Here is a 24,792-nt window from a genome sequence, read left to right as displayed (position 1 = left end):
ATCAGAATTCCCAGGAGAAACATTTTCTACCAAGATCTCCCTAATGTTATAAGAAGTTGGTGTCCTCCTAAACCTGAGATATCCCTTTTAGATAGATCTATACTTAACAAGCTAAATAGTATATTAAATCAATATAAAGCCTTTAATGACCAAGGTCTTTTAAAGAATGTGTCCTGTTTTATGGCCGGTATTACCAGTGATAAATCCTTCTCCCACTCCCAGGGAGATACAGTCCTTCCCCAGTGGGGTCCCCTCTGCCACAGAGCCAAGCTCTGAATCCTCCGGGTCATCTATGGAGACACAAAGCATGGAGACTCCTCATGCAAATGGAATTAAATATTATACAGCTATTTGTAGAAAAAAAAAAAAAAAACCAATACATGCTGTTTTATCATTAAATTTATGCTAAAACACTAATCATCAATGACAAAAAGAAAAATTAGGTGCTTAAGTTGTATTCTAAAAGCAACATTGATGATTTTTTTCAATGAAAATACTTAGAGAATATGGCATCAGGGTATGGATATCAGATATGTCACTGGGCACAAGAAATGGAAATCAGACATTTAATTGGGTTCCAGGGAAAAGGTTTTAAACCTTTCGCTAGGTACCAGGATATGAATACCAAACATATAACTGAGTACCAGGGAATAGGCACCAATTGGGTACAATAGAACGATACCAAACATTCTACGGAGTACCAAAGAATAGGTACCTAACATACCACCGGGCACTAGAGAATAGGTAAAAAACCTACTAGTAGCCACTATTGAATAGGTACCAACATACAACTGGGAAATAGGGAATATATACTAAACATACTACTAGACACCAGGGAATGCGTACTAAACTGACCACTGGACACCAGGAAATGTCTACTGAACACACCTCTGGCATCAGGGAATGAGTATCAAACATACCACTGCATATTAAGAAAGGAACCAGGAATATAGAACACACCACTGGACACCAGATAATGGGTACCAAACATACCACTGGGCACCATGAAATGTGTGCGAAACACACCACTGGCATCAGGGAACGAATGTCAAACATACCACTGGACACCACCACTGGCATAAGGGAATGGGTATCAAACATACCACTGGAAAACAGGAACATATAATGTACCATTGGACATCAGGTAATCGGTACCAAACATACCACTGGACACCAGGAAATGTGTACTAAGTACACCACTGGCATCAAAGAATGAGTACCAAAGACACCAGTGGCAACTGGGAATGTCGGCACACTACACCACCTTAATTTATTTAAGCTTGGTGGCTGCTAATACCCACAGTGTAGTTCTTGTACAATAGCACAACGTTGCATCCTTGCAACGTTGTCCTGTGTCACATATGCATGATGACTTGGGGTCACTAGAGATGGAATAGGGCTGTTATGTCCAAATCATGCACATAAGTAAAAAAAACACAATAATTTGGTCAACTGTTTCAAAGATAGATTGTTGAATTATAGAAGAGTTCCAGACAAAGAAAAGCTTTTAAAGTCACTAGAAAAGACTGGCAGCACTAAAATTAAGTGAATCTGGTCTTTCTAAAATGGCAAATTCAAATTCAATTTGAAATACAGTAAAACGTATTCTAAAGAATCATGCGGTTGATGAATCCTGATTGCTCGAATTCAGTAAATAAATATTTTCTCTTCCTCACAGAGAGAATAAAATGTGTGAATTACTGAAAAGATTTCCAAATTTTTTGTGAAATCAATTATGTCTATTTTATACTTTTACCCGTTTTCTCTCTCTGTATCTACCTCTTAATATGCTGAACCAAACAAATAATGAGCTTCCATGGGGAATATAATTAGATTAGGTGCAAAATGCTTGAAATAGTTCTACTTTTAGTACATAATTTGAGGTTCAACATGGGCAGCAGAGACTAGAATCAAGACTGAATGCTCTGAAAAAGCTTTAACCTAGGAGTTTGTTTTAGGTGCTTTTCTATAGTACACATACGCAGGAACTTCAGACTCCTGGAAAAACTTGTTTGGATCCTTATAACTGTAATTTTCATGATGCAGGAACTTGTCTACTTGTCATCACCTCACTGATAACCAGAGAGCATATAATGATGTCTCTGACATACCCAACTGCCTGACAAAAAGCTGGCTAATGGAAAGTCCCAAGTGTGCATAAATGACTAATATTCTACGATATTATACAAAGAAATGATTTTCAAAATGTGGATTACATGTGCTTATATTTCCAGGTAGGGATGATCGAACTTTTGAAAAGTTCGGTTCGGCCAGAACATCCGAACTTCCCAAAAGTTCGGCCCAGATTTCAGAACCCCATTGAAATCAATGGGACCCGAACTTCGGTAATCAAAAAACACAATTTTTAAGCCCTAAAACCCAATAAACTCCCCTAAAAAGTGCCCAGGGTTCTGGGTCATGCCCCATTAACCATTAATCACACAAAAAAGTTCTTAAAAATTGTCATTTTTGATAAAAAAGCCAATTATTGAAAAAATTAAAAAAAAAAGAGATTTTTTGATTTTTACTTTGGATTTAGTATCTGGGGGGTCTAAAAGGTGTGCATGTGAAGTTTCAGCTCTGTAGCATGTCCAGAACCAGAAAAAAAAGATTGTTTGTATTAGAACACTTTCTTTCAGGACAGGTAGTTAGCTTCTCTCCCGGTTTAATAGAAGGCATTTTTTGGGGTTCTTTTCAGTCAGGAAAAACATCTGAACTTGTGTATAGTGGTACTGTGCACAAGTTCAGATGTTTTGCCTGCCTCCAAAACCCCCCAAAAAATGCCAGCAAAAGCACACCTGGGCATTTTTTTTTTTACGCTAGCGTTTTTTTGGCATTTTTTTGGGTTCTTTTGAGGCAGGCAAAACATCTGAACATGTGTATAGGGGGTATATATACACATATATGTCTGAATATATACCCCTAGACATATATAGTGATAGTAGCAGAAATATATTACTGTAAATGATTTCATTAGCGCAAGCATTTATTTCTGCTACTATCACACCTATATATGTCTAGGGGTATATATTCAGACATATATGTGTATATATACCCCCTATACACATGTTCAGATGTCATGTCTGACATCAAACATGTCCTCAAAAAAGCACTGACAGTGGCAGCCCCTGCAGCATAAAAAATGCTTGCTGGTGAGAAGCCATAATGGTGTTCCGAAGCTATTCAGAGAAATGATCATTTCTCTATTGCGGTCACCCTGCCATGGCAGTCACTGTCAGTTCACCCTACACTACATTACGGTCACCCTGGTATGGAAGGGTTTGGTCAGTCGGTCACCCTGCCATGGCAGTCAGTTAACCCTACACTACATTACGGTCACCCTGGTATGGAAGGGTTTGGTCAGTCGGTCAGCCTGCCATGGCAGTCAGTTCCCCCTACACTACATTACGGTCACCCTGGCACTTCATACTTTCCCTACAGAAACTAAATTTTTGAAGCTAACTTAAGTGTAAAGGAGCACTCTAACTACACTAGATATCCCTTTCCTCACACTAAAAATTGCTAAATTACACTTTTTAAGTAAAATTAACAGAACTGCTTCCACTCTCTTCCATGTCCAGTATAACAATGCTAGGAATTTGGCGGGGGCGATCTTATATACTGGGGGGCGTATTCACTAATGATTGGTCTAGGGACCCCCTAGTCACTCCAATCACATTCCTAGCATTCTCCTGCCCCCTCAATTGGCTTTTGCTAATGGTTCTGGTCCAATCACGGGCTTTTAAAGCCCATTTCCTGAAGCATTGCATTTTGGGCGGTTCTGGTGGCCGAATTCCGAACTTTTTGGGCAAAAAGTTCTAAATTCGGCCGAACCTCGAACACCCAATGTTCGGGCCGAACCGATGGTCGACCCGAACCGTTCGATCATCCCTATTTCCAGGTAAGCAATGGACCTTTTTAAACATATGATGTTTGTACATGAATGTATTTCCTAGGATAGAGTGCAATTCATGCAGATTAGTTATTCACAGACACCTGATAGAACATACATTTCGCTGATCTGTCCGCAATAAATTATGGATTATAGCTGTGGGCTATTCCTTTATGAACATCTTGACTTGTCTTTGCACTATAACCAATGTATCTTTCAGAAAATGACCTTTTGTAGCAATAGTAAGCACCTCCAGGTGTTAGCAGATACCTTCAGCACCTTTTCAGAGTGCGTTAAAGCCATAAAATATGCTTTATAATGCAAATATCGACTTCAGATGGAAGTCGGAGTATCCTTTCATACCACGGTACTGGTTACAAAGGCTGCTCCTCTTAGTGATGGGACAAAAGTAAAGTGCAGGAAACCCCAAGTTTCTAAGCTGCTAGGGTCCACTGAAAAGTGACCGAAGTTACCTGTGGGTAACAGAGCCCATTTTCTGAGAATACATTGACTACAATTTCACTAATCTTTTGCCAGAAGAAGTATGTCAGATGCATGTAAAAGCCCTCAAAATACATCACAGAGGAAAGTAGAGAGCTTGTTTGTAGTAATCAATCAGATTCTTGCTATTACAATGCTAACAAAGGTTTAAAATACATTTGGAGATCAGATAGCATACTATGACCCATGCCTCCTCTTTGCTTTTACTAAACCTTCAAAGATCATCCCTATCTTTTGGAATCTTGGCTAACAAAAGGCTGATGAGGAAGTTTTGAGCAGAAATAATCAAAATATGTAACTTGAGTATAAAGGTCCTTGCTCACAGCATGACTGTGGTATCCTGGAGTCATTAGAGAATAAGAACAGAAACACTGTATAGCACATTCATTGTTATCAGTTAATATCAAAGTCCTCACCAGCAGACTAAGAAAAATCTAATAGCAATTATGCTTATTTAAACAAATGAGTCCCCTTTCAGATGGGGCAGACTCTGTCAAGGGGATCTGCCTGCTCAGCTGGGGATCTCTTTGCTGATCCCCGCTGAGCAGGCGGATGACAGGTCCGTGTCTGCTTTGCTATGCAGAGTAGACACTGACACAGCCTGCTCTTCTCTATGTAAACTGACCAGACTTTAAATCTCTGTTGTGATCTTTAAGGATCCTAAAGGATCCTTAATCCTTTACATAATTACTTTGTAGTACAAGCAGCTAGAGAGGATAGGAGTGGCTTTTTTTAAAGCCAAACCATGGGAATTAGACAAATTCTAGGTTTAAATGCTTAGTATGTCTAGGCTGCATTACTAACCATAAACCCTGCTCTGGCAGACTTCAGCACTTGTTTTTTTTTTTTACTATGGCACACTGGGCCATGGGCAGTCCCTCAGTATCAGCATCGTCACATACAATGCAGGGCTATTAACCATGAATTGTATGTTGAGGAAGCAGGTGTGGTACCACATCCAGGATCCCTATAGAGAGGGGTTTCATTGAATGATAGAAGTAACATAAACTTTGAAGTACTTTGAATTACTTTTGAAAGACTTTTGGACATCTGTTAAGTCGTTGAATGAACTAAGAATTTAGGTATGAACATTCATTCAAAAATCTACTGGTTTATAGCCAGCTATACTCATGTTACATATTCAAATAAGCACACTCAAAAAAAAAAATATATATATATATATATATATATATATATATATATATATATATATATATATATAATTTCAGCTGTTGGTTTTAGAAATGAAAGAATAATAATATTAATAATAATAAAAAAGTATATTGTGACTATCTAACAAAATCCACTATGTCAGAATAGCATACACATATACTGTATAATATATATATATATATATATACATATATATATATACATATATATATATATATATATATATATATATATATATATATATATATATATATATATATATATATATATATATATACAGTATATACACGGGTGCAGTTCAAAAAAAATGAATATCATCAAAAAGTTAACTTATTTCAGTTATTTAATTCAAAAAGTGAAACTCATATACAGCATTATAAAGATCCATTACGCACAGAGTGAAAAATTTCAAGCATTTATTTCTTTTAATTTTGATGATTATGGCTTACAGCTAGTAAAAACCCAAAATTCAGTATCTCAGAAAATTATAATATTACATTTGACCAATAACAAAAAGGATTATTAATACAGAAATGTTGGCTTACTGAAAAGTATCTCCATGTACAGTATAGTATGCACTCAATACTTGGTTTGGGCTCCTTTTGCATGAATTACAGCATCAATGTGGCATGGCATGGAAGCAGTCAGCCTGTGGCACTTCTAAGGTGTTATGGAAGTCCAGGGTGCTTGGATAGTGGCCTCCATCTCGCCTGCATTGTTGGGTCTGGTGTATCTCATCTTCCTCTGGACAATACCCCACAGATTCTCTATGGGGTTTAGGTAATGCCATGATCATTAAACCAGATATTGATACTTTTGGCAGTGTGGGCAGATGCCAAGTCCTGCTGGAAAATAAAATCAGCATCTCCATAAAGCTGGTCAGTAGAGGGAAACATGAAATGCTCTAGAATTTCCTGGAAAAGGGCTGCGCTGACTTTGGACTTGATAAAACACAGTGGACCAACACCAGCAGATGACATGGCTCCCCAAATTATCACTGACTGTGGAAACTTCACAGTGGACCTCATGCAACCTAGATTCTGTGCCTCTGCACTCTTTCTCCAGACTCTGGGACTTTGAATTTCAAATAGAATGCAAAATTTACTTTCATCCGAAAAGAGGACGTTGGACCACTGAGCAACAGTCCAGTCCTTCTTCTCCTTAGCGCAGGTAAAACGCTTCTGATATTGTCTCTGGTTCAGAAGTGGCTTGACGTAAGGAATATGACCGTTGTAGCCCATGTCCTGGATACGCCTGTGTGTGGTGGCTCTTGAAGCACTGATACCTGCCGTAGTCCACTCCTTGTGAATCTTCCCCAAATTTTTGAACGGCCTTTGCGTCACTATCCTCTTAAGGCTGTGGTTATCCCTGTTGTGTGTGAACTTTATTCTACAACACTTTTTCCTTCCAGTCAACTTTCCATTAATTTGCTTGGATACAGCACTCTGTAAACAGCCAGCTTTTTTTTTAGGAATGACCTTTTGTGACTTACCCTCTTTGTGGAGGGTGTCAATGACTGTCTTCTGGACAAGTGTCAAGTCAGCAGTCTTACCCATGATTGTGTACCTCCTGAAACCAGACTGAGGGACTACCTAAAGGCTCAGGAAACCTTACAGGTGTTTTGAGTTAATTAGCTAATTAGAGTGTGACATCATAAGTCTACAATATTAAACTTTTCACAATATTCTAGTTTTCTGAGATAATAAATTTTGGGTTTTCACTAACTGTAAGTCTATAAGCCATAATGTAAGCCATAGTCAACAAAATTAAAAGAAAGAAATGCTTGAAATATATTACCCCGTGTGTGTTGAACCTATAAAATATAAGAGTTTCACTTTTTGAGTTGAATTACTGAAACAAATGAACTTTTTGATGATATTCTACATTTCTTCGATGCACCTGTATATATGTATATAGAGTCATTGTCTAATATTCTGACTTTGCTATATTGGCATCCAAGTTCCCCCTAACTAAGGTGATCTCTACCAATCAGAGGTGATCTCTACAAATCAGAGGTGATCTCTACCAATCAGAGGTGATCTCTGATTGGTTTTCATTAATTACTACACTCTGCACACCATTTACTAAATCAGCCCAAAAGAGAAACTACAGCTTTCAGAAAGTAAGCAGACTTTTGCAAAAATACCAATGCTTACCTGGTAATTATTTAATTTGAAAGGCATGCTTGAAAGAAGAATAAATCACTGCATATTAATATGTGTCCTTTCAATATTAAATTACAATTCAATGTTAGCTAACAAGACAAACATGACTCTCAGGTTTCTACAGAAACCCTGGATTATTTGGCAGGAATCACAATGCAAATGTAAAGCAGGGATCATCCTACTGCATGAAAAGTCCCATACATTGTAATTCCTTATGTATGTATTAGTGGGTTTAACAACAAGTATGTTAACTGTCCTGTCATCTCCATGGTTGCTTGTCTGACATTCCTGGGAACTTTTGCACCTGGACATTGTACCAAGGATACTGGCTAAACATTGATCACTGTATAAAGAAAGGTGTTCTACAAGTGTACAGACAGCTAATTTTCAGCTACATAACCACCATGGCGAAAAACAAGCAAATGCGGAATAATGGCTTTATATCATATTTTCTTGGCAAGCCTTAGATATACTCATCAAACACAATGCCTCTAGTATTGAATGAAATTGGTAATGTGAGCAGGCCTAGTTCCTACAGCTGCTGCAACTGGTGTTCCATCACTGTACTTGTTCTTAAATTAAGAATACAATTTAAACAAGAACAAAGTCAATATACCATTAAAACTAACAGTAATAATAATTATAGTGCCCCTCTTGAGACTAAATCCCTCTGACCCTCATGCAGCCTCAGTTGTCCTTCTTTTTGGTCTGGTGAGTACATCTCTATACAAAATGTTCTATTTTACTACCAAAAAAATGTATGCCGCACCAAACTATTACTACATTTGTTATTTTTAAAGGATGATATAAGGGGAAAACCAGCGATAAAAAAAAAAGCACTTATGTGGTTAAGCCAGTCATTCCCTGCATATTAGATCTTTGTGGTCCATGTAACAGGGGCCATGGCAGGAATGTGTCCGGTGCCTACATACTAGGGTTAATATATTAAGGAGAAATGACTGTGTACTTTGAAAGTGCAGTTGCACTCATTTTCACCAGACCTTAGTAAATGAGGGGAAGCTCTTCTGATTTCTATCATCCAATCATGTATAAGCAAAAATGCTTTTTTTTTTTTTCTTCCCCCCGATTGGGTATTCTTTACAAAGTAAAAGTGGTTCCAAAGCCTTAAGGTTTTAGTCTCGGTTCACACATATGCGAAGCGGGAACCCTGCAAATCCATTGCGGGTTCCCGCATCACATTCAACTCGCAGGCAGTTCACACTGCCAAATGCGAATCACTGGAGGTGTCAATACAAAGTTAACGACACCCCCAGATCAGTTTGCATATCGCAGTGCAAACTATCAGTTCGGACATGAATCGGATAGCATAAGTGTGAACCCTCATGCGATCTGATTCTGGTGCGGACCCAAAAAAGAATCCTGTGCAAGTTGTGTCCGAATGCAATGTGAATTCAGCCATGCAATCTGTATGGCTGAATTTGCATCGCACAGACATCGCATGTGATTTGCAGAGCAGTGCGCTCCGAATCCCATGCGATGTCTGTCATCGCATATATGTGAACCGGGACTGAAGGTTTTTGAGGTAAAAAAAACATCTGTGCTGCAGAATCCTCCCCAGCCCCGCTTATACTTACCTAAGCCCAATATCGATCCAGAGCTGTGCACAAGAGCATTGGTTCTCCCCCTCCTCACTGGGTAGATTGATAGCAGAGGGAGCCATTGGTTCCTGTTCCTGTAAATCAAATCCTGTTATGAGGGAGTGGGGGAAGGGGTCAGGCCGCCCTGTCTGTGTCTATAGACACAGACAGGGTGGCTCAGGAGCAAGCTCACATCAGTCACCCCATAGAAAGCAGCTTTCTATGGGGGTACTCGCCCAAGAGGAGAAGCCAGGAACGCCAGAGAGGGACTCCAGAAGAAGAGGATCAGGGCTGTTTTGTGCGATCCCATTGCACAGAGCAGGTAAGTATAATATGTTTTTAATAAAAAAAAATTGAAGCTTTAATATCACTTGAGGCTTCACCACATTCACTAAACTCTGGGGAAAATGAGTGCAACTGCATTTGCAAAGTGCACAGTCTATTTGCCTTTATTAAATCAACCCCATTGTTTGTTAAAAGGTGTCCCTCCTTATCATTTCAGAAAGTTGAGCGGTATGCCTAAACATAATAATAGTACATGACTTACTTTCTGCTTAATTAAAAGCATTATTTAACAAAATCTGTTTTAATCGGGATGCACAAAATAAATACACTGATAGGATAAAAAAAAAAAATAAAACTGTAAGCATAATGAACAAGAGCTTTATACATATATAGATATAGATATCTATATCTATACAACTATCTATCTATCTATCTATCTATCTATACATCTATCTATCTATCTATCGTATCTATCGTATCTATCGTATCTATCGTATCTGTCTATCTGTCTATCTGTCTATCTATCTATCTATCGTATCTATCGTATCTATCGTATCTATCGTATCTGTCTATCTGTCTATCTGTCTATCTGTCTATCTATCTATCTATCTATCTATACATCTATCTATCTATCTATCGTATCTATCGTATCTATCGTATCTATCGTATCTGTCTATCTGTCTGTCTGTCTGTCTGTCTGTCTGTCTGTCTGTCTGTCTGTCTGTCTGTCTGTCTGTCTGTCTGTCTGTCTGTGTATATATATATATATATTTATATAGCTCTTGTTCATTATGCTCACACTTTTTTTCATCCTATGAGTGTATTTATATACATATAAATTCATGTAACTATTTACTAGCCTTTATATCCTACAAAATCACTTTTCATCAACAAATCTCTGCAGCACAGATGAGTTATTCTAATCACATCCTATCGTCATTTGCATTGCACCTAAAGTTTTTAATGATTTGCTCCTTCAAACTGCTATATTACAATAATCAGACACCGGTGTACACAGTGCGGTTGACTGTGCAGAGTATGCAATGCCCAATCAATGTGCCAGTTTTAATTAGGGGGTTGAGACCCAAATGGCACATATCGCTGCTATATGGAGCAGAATGACAGATGCTGCATCCATTAAACTATTCAATTTTTATGAAGATTTCCTAAAGATAAAAAATCATGCCGTCGCATTTCTAGTCTAGAAAAAGCAATATATATTCATACGAGAATAGAAACACTTGTAATAACCAACGTTGGCAACTTGCATAATCATGAATGATTTGTGCCAGTGGTCCGGCTAAAATCTGCATTATGCTTTACAAAAGATGTACCGTACGTGATGAATTCTACAGGGTGGAAATGAAGTAGTGTTAAATGTTGCTAGGGAGACCCAGCGAACAATTGTCTGTTTAAAATACTACTGCATTAGCTAAAGCAGCTCAGCTATTCTATTCTATCTTCTCTTCTATCTTGATGTACAGAAGACTACTGCTTATTAAACAGCCATGCAAATCCTGCCCATGAATACATCCGATTGTAACTTCAAAAGCCTATAGACGAATCTAGACATTCCAAAAGGAGCAAATCTTAGACAATTACTTGCCTGATGCCATTGTTTCCACGTCGGGACATCGTTGTTGCCGGTGTGTGCTGCAGCTTTGCCAAAGTGACCAGCTGGCCAGGAATCCAGAGTCTGTGCTGTCTATGGAGCCTCTACCTGCAGTGGACACTGAAGATGGTGGAATATATTAAAAGGAATGCTTGGAACAGATGGCAGTACATAGTAACAGCGATGCAATGTATTGAAGTCTAACCATACCTTCCAGCTGCCTGAATAATGCCTTGGCTAGACATAGTCAAATGTTACGTGAAAAGGGGGTTAAGGTTTGCTGCAGAAGTCTCAAGCCTTGTGGCATTTCTTATCAGCTTTCATTTCTATATCTGTCCCAATTCTCATCTATTTAAGGCTGGTATTTCAAGTGCATGGGGTGGGTGTGGGGGGGGGGGGGGGTGCTGCCAGTATCCATGGAGATAGCTGTGTTGAAAAAAGGTGAATCTTGTTTACTCTATGAACACGTCAGTGGGAATAAAAAAAAAAAAATGTAGTAGAGGCTGTAAAAATCAAGAATTACACAAGAGAAGAATATTAAGGGGCAGCCTTGCCAATAAGGTAGGTATGTGGAAAATTCCCCAAGAGCCCAGGAGAAAATGAAAGTGCACGTGGAACGTACGCAGTCCAGAATCTGTGAAGAGCTTCTTCGGAGTGACACATACTACATAGACTGTGGGAGGAAAATTAGCTAATGCCTTTATTTAAGCAGAGGAACAATTGCACAGGAAACTGTCAGCTAGGAACAAAACACTCTAGAGATTCAAGTCTTTATTCTAAGATTGTCTCTGCGGTTCCTGTTCCTGAGGAAGATGCAAAAAAAAAAAAAAAAGGAAAAATCAGAATGGACTGTATGAAGAGCACATGACATCCTCCAAGCACATTAATTATAAAATATTAACATATATATAGGCCAGGGATATGCAAACGGTGGCATCCAGCTGTTGCAAAACTACAAGTCCCATCATGCCTCTGCGTCTGGGTGTCATGCTTGTGGCAGTCAGAGTCTTGCTATGCTTCATGGGACTTGTAGTTCTGCAACATCTGGAGGGCCACAGTTTGCATACCCCTGATATAAGCAATCATAGCAATATAGACCCCATAGCAGAGATATGCCTTGATCAGCTGCTATTTTGGAATTAAAGGAACTGATGTAAGCTCTAACGAGCAGGGCTCTCTGACTCCTACTGAATTAACCACTTAAACCCCGGAAGATTTTACCCCCTTCCTGACCAGGGCCTATTTTGCGATTCGGCACTGCGTGAATTTAACGGACAATTGTGCGGTCGTGCGACGCTGTACCCAAATTAAATTGACGTCCTTTTTTCCCCACAAACAGAGCTTTCTTTTGGTGGTATTTGATCACCTGTGCAATTTTTTGATCACGCGCTATAAACAAAAAAAGAGCGACAATTTTGCAAAAATAACAATATTTTTCACATTTTTTTATATGAAATTCCCCACAAAAAAAATGTAAAAATCTAAATTTTTTAACATTTTAGGCCAATTTGTTTTCTGCTACATATGTTTGGTAAAAAAAAAATCTCAAAAAGCATATTTTGATTGGTTTGCGCAAAAATTATTGCGTTTACTAACTAAGGGAAAGATTTTTGTCATTTTTATTGTTTTTTTTTTTAACGAGTAATTGCGGCGATCTGTGATTTTTTTTGCGGTACTGCGACATTTCGACGGACAGATCGGACCCTTGACTGACATTTTGACACTTTTGGGGGTACCAGTGACACAGTACTACAGTAATCAGTGCTATACATATGCACTGTTACTGTAAAAATGACACTGGGATGGAAGGGGTTAACTTTATTGGAGAGGGAGGGGTTAAGTGTGTCCCTGGGGGCGTGTTTCTTACTTGATTGGATGTGGCTTTGTGTGTAACAGCACAGATCAACGGTCCTACATAGCAGGACCGAGTGATCAGTGCTTTTACATCAGGGAGAATGATAGGTGGCTTCGTTTACATTAGCCGCCTGCCTTTCTCCCTCTCTACCCGACGATCGCGAGTGACCGGCGGACATCGGGTCCGCCGGTCACACGCGCCAGCTTCTTCGGGTACGAGCGGGGACGGGAGCGCGCCTCCGGCTGCGCGCGCTCGCCCCCTATTCGCTCCCAGGCTAGTGACGTACCGATACGTCACTTTGCCTGGGAGGGGCTGACCGCCGCCGTATATAGTCGGGCGGCGGTCGGCAAGTGGTTAAAGTGTATTGTATTTGTACTGTCTACCCTTACGTTGTAAAGCCCTGCGTAAACTGTCAGCGCTATATAAATCCTATATAATAATAATTATAAATCCTATATAATAATAATATATAATAATAATAATAATCTACACCTTGAGGGTACGTTCATGCTGAACGCAGGTTTGAAATCGTGCGATTCCAAACCTGCATTTCAGTGCGATTTTTTGGGGTGATTTGAATGACATCTGTGCGGGTTCATGGACAGATGTCTATTGAAATCGCCCCCCTAAGTCACCAGAGGTAGTGCAACGATTGGGACAGTGCCATTAGCGGCAATAGCCTGCGATTTTGACACATCAAACCTGCATGTCAAACCGTGCCGATGCGAACGGGGGCTAAAGATCAATTCCAAGCAACAAGTGATACCAATTAACAAATTACAATTCTGTTCAACAAACACTGCAGCTGCGCTAAAGTCAGACATGTCATTAAATTTATCACAAAGCTCAAAGCAAAATTTTACTTTCAGTCAACACTAACTATTTTGAATCCTCATGCTGCTAGCATTTGTAAATAGATAAGAAAGTATATCATATTTACTTGTTTTATTATTATTATTATTATTATTATTATTATTATACAGGATTTATATAGCGCAGTTTGCGCAGTGCTTAACAAAATGAAGGCAGACATTACAATTACACTACAATTTGGAACAAAAGGAATCAGAAGGCCCTGCTCGTTAGAGCTTACAATCTAAAAGAATCTAAAAGTTTTAAACTTTTTTTTACATTTCTTCTGTTACTTCCTGGTAGCCATGCCTAGGCAAACGATATCTTACATCCCAGAAGCCTTCAGGAGGGGGAGGGAGGGCTCTGAGCTCAGCCAATGCCTGAGCTAAGGGCAGAGGGATTATGGGAAGTAAATGCTATATGAATCATCTGCCCTTTCTCAAGATGGTCACTGCCAGAAATACCAGGGTGTGTTTTTCAAAATGAATTCTCAGCAAAATAAAGCACGGAGACATGGATGGACTGGGGAGTTTGCTTTGAACATTAATAATGAATTAAATGGCATTTTTGGTTTGTGGGGCTCCAATGCAGTGCAGTTCCACTTTCCGCTTGTTGACCATCCACCGCAGATATACTGCGGCAGGCTGGCTCGGCTGCTCCGTACAGGTATGGCGGTTTGCGGGAGCGCTCCTGGGGGTGCGCCGGTGCGCGCCCCCATTAGCCAGTGGGGATTGTAAACCTAAACTGGTTGTAAACCTCGGACATGAAATAAGAAACAAAGCATATCTCTCTATAGTGAGTACTTGTCTCAAATAAGAGCACTAAAAGTAATTTCTGTCTTCTGCTTCAGTTTTCTGCTATCTGCATGAGTCACTTCTGACAAGTTTTCCTGACACCAAGAGAAAAAAAGGTGACGGGGAGGGAGCTCCAGCAGATTGACAGCCTCAGCTCTGTTCTTGTGTGCTTTGTGGAGGGGGGCAGTGCTGGGACAAGGTCATCTAGAGCCCAGGGCGAACATGCCAAACTGCGCCCCCCCAAGATGTATGAGCATTATGTGTCTGCAAAAGCCCCATATAAAACTGACCACTTATCTGCGAGCTTACCCCCTAAGTTTAAATTCCTCCCTCCCCTCTCCAAATACAAATCTACCCCCCCCCCCTTGTCTGAAATCCCCCTGTCTCAGCACAAGTCTTCTACCTATAAAATTTCTTCTCCTAGTACACATCTTCTTCCCCCGCCAAATCCCCCCCCTACTCCAAATTTCCCCACCCAGCACAAATCTTCCCCATCCCCACTCACAACACAAATCCCCCAAATCACCACTGTTAGCACTACCCCCACAAAGTTCCCCTCCTTGAACAATACTTATCCCCTCCCCCACTCTCCTTGTGGTGCCCCTCCCCCCACACACATCACATGATACAGTGCCCGGGACAATCGACCCTCCTGCCCACCCCTTGTCCTGGTGCTGGAGGAGGGTTTGTCCCTTACCTCCAATCAGCTGTCAAAGCTCTGCAAAGTGTAACTTCAGCTTTCTGCCCCCTTTTTTCTGAACACTTAAACAGGCTTTAAAATTCAGCATTTTGAACGGATGTTGAGAAGAGAAGATAAACAGATACAACTTATGTAGGAGGATTTTTTTTATCTCTGTGTATCACCTGAGGCTAGTCACTTCACTGGGTATATATGAGGGTTTACAACCACTTTAAGGTAAACAAAAACTTTTTTTTTTCTTTAGAATCATTTTAAGTTCTTCTTTCAATCACTTTGCTTTCCTCCCATTAGCATGTTCCTTGTTAGCATAAGAGCACCACAGAATATTCAAATGGGTCCTTGTGTCATTTCTCCCTCTCCCTGTCTGAGTGTTGTTGTACAGGGGCTGCAAGAGGCTAACACCTGTTATGCTGCTTGCATTAAAAAATATATATTTATTGTATTAATGGATAAGGAACTGCATCATTTTTTGTGTTTTATATCTGCTCAGACTTTAGCTTTAACTTGAACTCAGCTCTCATAAAGCTCTTCACAGGTTAACTAGTAGTACTGTGTAACTTCCTTCCTGTTTCCTATGTCACCAATCATATTTTCCAAGGCACTTTTAAATCTGATTAGTGGCTTTGGGAAACTTTTTTGTCTTTTATTTTTTTTATTAATTTTTTCAACATATGGCATTTTGTATGTGAAATACAAGAAATAGCGTGTTGTAGGAGTGTTTGAGAAAACTATGACAGTATCAAACAGGAGTTCTTAAATCACCAGATTACCTACAAAAGAGCACGGGAAAATGTACGCTACAGCTGTAAAATGCTGATGTGCTGACCACTGCGGCTGACCCTTAGTCCCCATTCGCATTTGCGTGCAAAAGCGCCAATAGAGCTGTGCCGAGATCGCACTCCCGACACAGTTACCAGCGGCTAACTGAAAGCTTCTGTTCGCTGCTTGCGATCATGTGACAGCCATGATAGCCAATCATGTAATCATAAACTCCGGTCCGCCTCCCATCATTCTAAAGCCGTTTCAGGGCCGGCAGGTGCTGACTCTAAAGGGTTAAAGCATACAATTGTGTGACACACACCCACGCCAATTTTAAATTTGGAGAAGCAACTGTGTCCGTGTGCAGCCACAGCATCCCAATGGACATCAATGGGACTGCCTGCATGTGGATGCACGGAACATCTGTGCATCCCATGCTGGCAAAACTGGCCTTTCACATTGGTGTGCGCTAAAGAATGTCTGTGTGAATGACGCCTAATATGAATTTCACAGTTTCATTTTCAGTTTTGACTGACATATACTCCTAATCCTAATGCCCAGACTCACCGACAATGCATGTCCCTTCTTTTCTTTTTAAAAGGAAACTAAAATGTGCACTTTGGACTCTTTCTTTTACTAATCTCTGGCAAACAGCCTTGTGGGGTTGACATTAGGGCCTCATTCACATTAGCAGTATCAATCCCACATTTATTTGCATTCAGAGTACATTTTTAAGCACATACAGTACAAATGCATTTGATTTATTTTAATGTTGCCATTTCCACTGTGCGTTTATCTGCATTTAAGTGCAGTCAGTTTAGCTGCGTTTACAATAAATACGATTAGACACTCTTAAAGCGCCTTAGTGCCCATTCACACTACCGCGACTTGTCAGGCGACTGGTCAGCCTGACAAGTCGCGGTCCATGCAGTGCTACGGGAACCGTTCTAATAGGAGCGACTCAAGTCGCTCCGACTTAGAAAATAGTTCCTGTACTACTTTGGGGCGACATCGGAGCGACTTGCATTGACATTCATTATATGAAGTCCGTGCAAGTCGCGCGCCGAAGTCGCGGTGCACGCTACTTCACAGGTCGCCCCCGAAGTCGTGCCGCGGTAGTGTGAATCGGCACTTAAATGAGCATACAGTACATGAAGCTAAACCTTTAACCACTTCAGTACCAGGCACTCTAACCCCCTTCCTGCCCAGGCCAATTTTCAGCTATCAGCACTGTCACACTTTGAATGACAATTGCGCGGTCATGCAGCACTGTACCCAAACTACATTTTTATCATTTTATTCACACAAATAAAGCTTTCTTTTGGTAATATTTAATCACCAGTGGGTTTTTTTTTTTGTTTGTTTTTTTTTGCTAAATAAACAAGAAAAGACCAAAAAATTTGAAAAAAAAACACGTTATTCTTTGTTTCTGTTATAACATTTTCTTTGTCATTTTAGGCCAAAATGTATTCTGCTACATTTCTTTGGTGAAAACAACCCAAATCAATGTTTAATATTTAGTCTGTAGGAAAGTTATAGAGCCCACAAACTATGGTATATATATCTGATGTACTGACTTCTTTGGGGCCCAAAAATGCCACGACAGTACAAATATCCCCCAAATTACTCCTTTTCGGAATTTAGACAGTCCAAGGTATTTAGTAAGAGGCGTGGGGAGTTTTCTGAAGTTGTAATTTTTGTCATAATTTACACTGAACAAAATTATAAAACGCAACACTTTTGTTTTTGCCCCCAGTTTTTCAGTCCGGCCTATGGACAAATGACGCCAGCGCCAGCCTCTCGTCAATCCAAGTGGACGTTATATAATATATATATATATATATATATATATATATATATACACTGTATATACACTGAACAAAATTATAAATGCAACACTTTTATTTTTGCCCCCATTTTTGCAGTCCGGCCTATGGACAAATGATGCCAGCGCCGGCCTCTTGTCAATCCAAGTGGACGTTATATAATATATATATATATACACACACACACACTGAACAAAGTTATAAATGCAACGCTTTTGTTTTTGCCCCCAGCATGTTCCAGGTCCTGCCAATATCCAGAAACTTCACACAGCCATTGAAGAGGAGTGGGCCAACATTCCTCAGGCCACAATCAACAACCGGATCAACTCTATGCAAAGGAGATTTGTTGAACTGTGTGAGGCAAATGGTGGTCACACCAGATACTGACTGGTTTTTGGGCCCCCCCAATACAGTAAAACTGCACATTTTAGGGTGGCCTTTATTGTGGCCAGCGTCTCTGCATTCAGGGGCACTCACCTGCACCCACATGGCTGTCAAATTGGAACCAGCATCTGTGTCCATGCAGCTGCTTTGTCCCAATAGACACGAAAGGCCGTGTCAACACACAGACATATGGAGCACCTGTATGGAGCAAAGACACAGTTGCTGGTTCCAATTTGACAGGTGTGCAGGTACAGGTTTGTGTCAACGAACACGAACAGTGTGTCTTCCAGGACATGCACCTACACAGCTGTCAAATTGGGACCAGCAGCTGTGTCTGTGCACGCTGTCTGCATTCGGGGACATGCGCTCGCACCCACATGGCTATCAAAATAGGACCAGCGTTCGTGCAGCTGCTGCGTCCCAACAGACACTAATAGGACTGATGTACCTGTGAATCCCATGTGAGCATAAAAGGCCCTTCGCAGAGATGTATGCATAAGTATGCCATTGTAAATGAGGCCTAGAAGTTGCTTATACTTCCTAGGTGTCCTCATCTGCATTCAGAAATTTAATGCAGGAGTGCCCTTGGGTTCTGAGGCCTAATGCAGGAACAACCTATTCACAGCTCTTTTTGAATAGTAGTGATCAATCAACCCTAACTTTAGAATTAATGTGACCAATGACTGAGGAACAGTCATATAACCTACCCTTATATGGGCACATTTATTTCATTGAGCAATTCTACCTTGGATGCTGTTAGCAAGGCTTTTTTTCCACAATTTTGGTGGTAAAATGTTTAAAAGGTAACTCCACTTTTGTGGAGAAAAAATTACAAAAAAATAATAATTCTATAATAATATATGCAATTTGCCAAAATATATGCAAAAATATATGCAATTGTGACAAAAGTCATACTGTAATTGAATGATAATAAAACTGACCTTTCTTTTTCAGTCTGCAGCTCTGTACTTTTCTGTAAAATGCAATGCAATATGGCTACCTGGAGGCGTTCTGTACACAGATGGTGTACAGAACGCCCCCCAGAAATGCAATTGGCTTACTGACTTCCCCAAACATCTGCACTAGGATACAAATCAAACAGACCCTGCCACTTCCCTCACTAGAACCCTGCAAAGTGCAGCAGCTAAATGATAATTATAAAGTCACTCCCATACAGATTCACTGAGCACATGGACACAGACAAACAGTATAGCTTAAGAAAAACAAAAAGCTAGGAATCTGCAACAAAGTTTGTTATCTTTAAGTAAACTTCCATCTTTAAGTTTTACCTATAGGTAAGCCTATATTAAGGCTTACCTATAGGCAGTGTAAATATCTCCTAAACATGCACCGTTTAGGAGATATTTACTGAGTTAGCAGCCAGTTATGTCGCCGGCGAATGTGCTCTGAAGGAACGGCTACCCGTGCCATTTCTTCAGAGCAGTGTGCCGTGACTGGCGGCTCCCACGCACATGCAGGGGGAGTGGCGTCTTTGCAGCTCAGCTGACAGCTTACAGAGTCAGAGCAGCGAAACCGGAAGGAAGACCGGGTAGAGATGGATGCTGCCTCCAGTGATGGCATTGCAGCGTTGGAACACTTCGTTTGCAAGTAAGTTTAACATAATGTGCTAGTATGCGATTCATACTAGCACAGTATGCATTTGCCTTGTAGAGGGGAAAAAAGTGCTGCGGGTTACAACCGCTTTAAAATCTCTACAATGTAACTGATCTCCAAGAGGGGAATGGTTTTTCTCAACAAAAGTGGAGTTGTCTAGATGAGATGCAAAATAAACAGTGTAACACAACAGTAACCAGAGCCGCAAATATGTATCACATGAAGTGTAATATTGTTAATAAATAGGGTGCTATATTTACAAATAAAAATGCATTTGGTATCTGTTGTTATCTTTAGACTTATTACATGGCTAAGCAAAAAACAACCTAAAGCAGTGTGTGAGGGGGCTTGTGATTGGCTGTGTGTTGGTGCCAAACTGCTACAGCTTTTGCCCCACTTCTTCCTGGATAGGACAGTGACCCACTGGTGGTAGATAAAAGCCTTTGCCATATTGTGCCTAACACCTGGTCATAGGCCCACTCAAGGCATCACTAGCAGTGTTGCCAACCTCCTGAAGTGAAATTTACTAACCGGACACCCAACATTTCCTGACAGCACCAAGTTTTTTACTGGGACAACACATGAAATTTACTGACAGAGTCAAGTTTTTTTACTGACACTTCAAAAAAGTAAATAAAATGACCATTTGCAGTGCAAATATCAATAAGTAGGCTACAAACATGTAGCTACTGCTCCTAACAATGTGTTTAAGGTATACCAAAAGGCAAAAGACATATATTTCTCCATTTACATGAAGGTCAGATTAATATACCCAACACAGATTTCACTGTTAAAGCAGAATCTGCAGGGTTCCCCTTTACACCAGAGTCAGCAGGGACTCTCCCTTAAAGTTTAAAGTAAAGGGGATCACAGTGGACCCTGATGTAAAGGGGAATGCTGCAGACTCTGGTGTAAAGGGGATCTGAGTTCACAGAGTTCCCCTTTACATCAAAGTCCAGAAAGTTATCTCTTACATCAGAACCCACAGAGTTCCCCCTTACATCAGAGTCTGCAGGATTCCCACGTACAGGGCAAGGGCAAACTCTGTGGACCCTGATGTAAAGGTCATGCATTTACTGTGCTGTAGCTGTGATTATTTTACCAAACCAGGGTGCATGTATTTCCAAAGCTGGCCCGCAGCCATATTTTTGATGGTCGGCCACTGTCTGTATTGCACATTTACAAAGAGTTTGTAAATCAGCCAATATTTGCAAGCTGTCTGTAAGTTTATGGATGGTTGGCAAGCCTGATCACTGGCCATAGGAGTGGTCGCCACATCCCTCGCCATGGGCCTTTATATTTGATTAAAGGAATGTCCACACAAGTAATGCATTTTCTGAACTTTACTGATACTCTTAAAAGATGGCAGTGGCATTTAACATCACACTGACATACTGACAGAATTCTTTGATGCACAGGAGCAGACATTACGTAGCACTCATTAGGACCGGAACGCCAGCACATAATTCTGGAAGCTATTTTTCCTTTGAACCTCCTCTCTCATCCAGAGCACCACAGTTTTGGAACCATGGCTGGATCTAGGGGGTGCTGGGGTGGGCTGCCCCCCCCTCCCCCGATTTCAGTCCTCCCCAAAGACCCCCACCCTCTCCTCCCCTCTACGGATGCTGTGCCCAGCTGCTGAGCCCATCCCTGCACTGTACACAGTCTAGGCACAGGCAGCCAAGCTCCTCCTCCACACGTTACATATAACTGAGGTCCCTTACACAGCCATGGCTGTAGATATCAGATGTGCAAAGGAGGGTGATTGGCACGGCAGGGGGGGTCATTTCTGTGAGGCTCTCTCTGAAGAAGGTGAAAATTTGCTTCCCCTCCTCTCCCTTCCGCCGGCTTTCTCAACTGCTGCAGAGAAAGTCATGCAGAGGATTGGTTCTGAAAATCCCCCCCCCTTCCCCCCGCACCACACCGATCACCCTCCCTTTATGTTCACCATCCTGTTCTCCACCTTCCCCAGCAGGGCTGCCAACTTCCATCCTCTCCTTTCCCACCGGCTGTTGCAGGCACACGGGGGGGGGGGGGTGTTTCAGGATGGAGAATGGGGGATGGGGCTAGTAAATATGTTTTTCCTGAATGAACATGAGTGATCGGTACCAATCACTCACTGTGTCTATTTATAATTGAAGCATAATACACTGTGTGTACTTTGCTTTCATTTGTAAATAAACAAAAGCCTCTGTACGGAGCGCTATCAGTTTATTCACTGTCCAGGCTGCAGAGGAAGAGATAGAAATTGTAAAAATTAATGAACAAAAATGTAATTGTAAAAAATAATTAATAAAAAATGAAGGGCTTCTCTGGCCAATGCGGTGTGAATGAGCAGTTTGTTTGTGTGGCTGGAGCCACCTGTTACTCTATGAGGATGCAGCAGCTATACAAACACAGCCAAGGGTTCTAATTTGACAGGTGTGCAGGTATAGGTGAGTGGCTTCAATGCACTTTGTCTGTGTTTAGGGCCATACACCTGCATCCACACACCTGTCAAATTAGGACCTGCGGCTGTGTTTTGTACAGCTGCTGCATTCCCATAGTGTAACATAGCCTGCCTACACACAGCTGCAGCCACATAAAAAAAGACTGATTCAAGCCCCAAGGCCTTATTCACACCCAGAGCTTTATTTAATAACTCAATACAATGTATCTGTTAGATTTAGCAGGGATTTTGTAAGTTGTGTTGTGTTTGTATCCACGGATAATGATTTTAGTGTATTTTTTAGCAAAAATAGTGTTTTAATATTTTGGGAGGGGGACTCTATCAGGTAAGCTGACCCCTGTCCTTCTCCCTGCTGACTCCTCTCCTTGCTCTGCTGACCCCTGTACACGGACATGCTGCCCCCTGTCCTTTGCCTTGCTGACATCCTGTATACTGCCCTACTGACCCCCATCTACACTGCACTACTGATTCCTGTACACTGCCCCGCTGCCCCCTGTCCTCTGCCTTGCTGACATCCTGTATACTGACATGCTGACATCCTGTACCCTGCCCTGCTGGCCCCTGTCCTCTGCCTTGCTGACATTTTTTACACTACCCAGCTAACACCCTGTACACTACCCTGCTGACATCCTGTACATTTCCCTGTTGCCCCCTGTCCTCTGACTTGCTGGCCCCTGTACACTGCCCTACAAACTATTAGTCTCTGTACATTGCCGTACAAACTGCTAACCTTATCCTCTTCCCTGCTGACCCTCTGTACACTGCCCTACTGACCCTCTGTACACTGCACTACATATTCCTGTACACTGCCCTGCTGCCCCCTCTCCTCTGCCTTGCTGACATCCTGTATACTGACATGCTGACATCCTGTACACTGCCCTGCTGACATCCTGTACCCTGCCCTGCTGGCCCCTGTCCTCTGCCTTGCTGACATCTTGTACACTGCCCTGCTGACATCCTGTACACTGCCCTGCTGACATCCTGTACACTTCTGTGCTGACCCCTGTCCTCTGTGTTGCTGACATCCTGTACACTACCCTGCTGACATCCTGTACATTGCCCTGTTGCCCCCTGTCCTCTGACTTGCTGGCCCCTGTACACTGCCCTACAAACTATTAGCCTCTGTACATTGCCGTACAAACTGCTAACCTTATCCTCTTCCCTGCTGATCCTCTGTTCACTGCCCTGCTGCCCCCTGTGCTCTGCCTTGCTGACATCCTGTACACTGCCCTGCTGACACCCTGTATACTACCCTGCTGACACCCTGTTCCCTACCCTGCTGACATTCTGTACATTGTCCTGCTGCCCCCTGTCCTTTGCCTTGCTGGACCCTGTACACTGCCCTACAAACTATTAGTCTCTGTACATTGCCGTACAAACTGCTAACCTTATCCTCTTCCCTGCTAACCCTCTGTACACTGCCCTACTGACCCCCTGTACACTGCACTACCAATTCCTGTACACTGCCCTGCTGCCCCCTGGCCTCTGCCCTGCTGACATCCTGTATACTGACATGCTGACATCCTGTACCCTGCCCTGCTGGCCCCTGTCCTCTGCCTTGCTGACATCCTGTATACTGACATGCTGACATCCTGTACACTGCCCTGCTGCCCCCTGTCCTCTGCCTTGCTGACATCCTGTATACTGACATGCTAACATCCTGTACATTGCCCTGCTGGCCCCTGTCCTCTGCCTTGCTGACATCCTGTACACTGCCCTGCTGACACCCAGTACACTACCCTGCTGACATCCTGTACATTGCCCAGTTCCCTTCCGTCCTCTGACTTGCTGGCCCCTGTACACTGCCCTACAAACTATTAGTCTCGGTACATTTCCGTACAAACTGCTAACCTTATCCTCTGCCCTGCTGCCCCCTGTCCTCTGCCTTGCTGACATCCTGTATACTGACCTGCTGACATCCTGTACCCTGCCCTGCTGGCCCCTGTCCTCTGCCTTGCTGACATCCTGTACACTGCCCTGCTGACACCCTGTACACTACCCTGCTGACATCCTGTACATTGTCCTGCTGCCCCCTGTCCTCTGCCTTGGTGGCCCCTGTACACTGCCCTACAAACTATTAGTCTCTGCCCTGCTGACCTCCAATCCTCTGACCCCTTGGCATTTATTACTTCACCCCCACATCAGACAGGCTAGATCCAGCCCTGGTTGGGACTAATCTCTCTGTAAACTAGGTCCACAGCATTTTGCTTCTTACACCAAGATTACCAAGGTGATTTTCTGTAGTATACCAGTCTCTCTCTCTACTGTATGTCACAGACTATAGCTCTGCCCAGCCAGGCACGTTCTTCAATACAACTTTCTTTCTAACGGGT

At 41.8% G+C, this 24,792-nt stretch overlaps 1 protein-coding gene across 3 annotated transcripts in view; it reads right to left on the bottom strand.

Annotated features, from left to right (window-relative positions):
* Nucleotides 1-24,792, bottom strand: part of SH3TC2 (SH3 domain and tetratricopeptide repeats 2) — a 181,785-nt gene that overhangs the window by 124,972 nt on the left and 32,021 nt on the right. For 2 of the 3 annotated variants that reach the window (XM_082254470.1, XM_082254468.1), the window contains exons 2-3: nt 11,221-11,346; nt 195-290 (exon numbers count right to left, since the gene is read on the bottom strand). In XM_082254470.1, the coding sequence (XP_082110596.1) occupies nt 195-290; nt 11,221-11,230 (106 nt within the window). In that variant the 5' untranslated portion in view covers nt 11,231-11,346. The remainder of the gene's footprint in view (nt 1-194; nt 291-11,220; nt 11,347-24,792) is intronic. The other variant, XM_082254469.1, reaches the window with a different exon arrangement.

Source organism: Pelophylax lessonae, assembly GCF_965119305.1.
Source record: "Pelophylax lessonae genome assembly, chromosome: 4".
Lineage (NCBI taxonomy): Eukaryota > Metazoa > Chordata > Amphibia > Anura > Ranidae > Pelophylax > Pelophylax lessonae.
The sequence above is the reverse complement of the archived record's forward strand: the minus strand, read 5'-3'. Positions and strand labels throughout refer to the sequence as shown.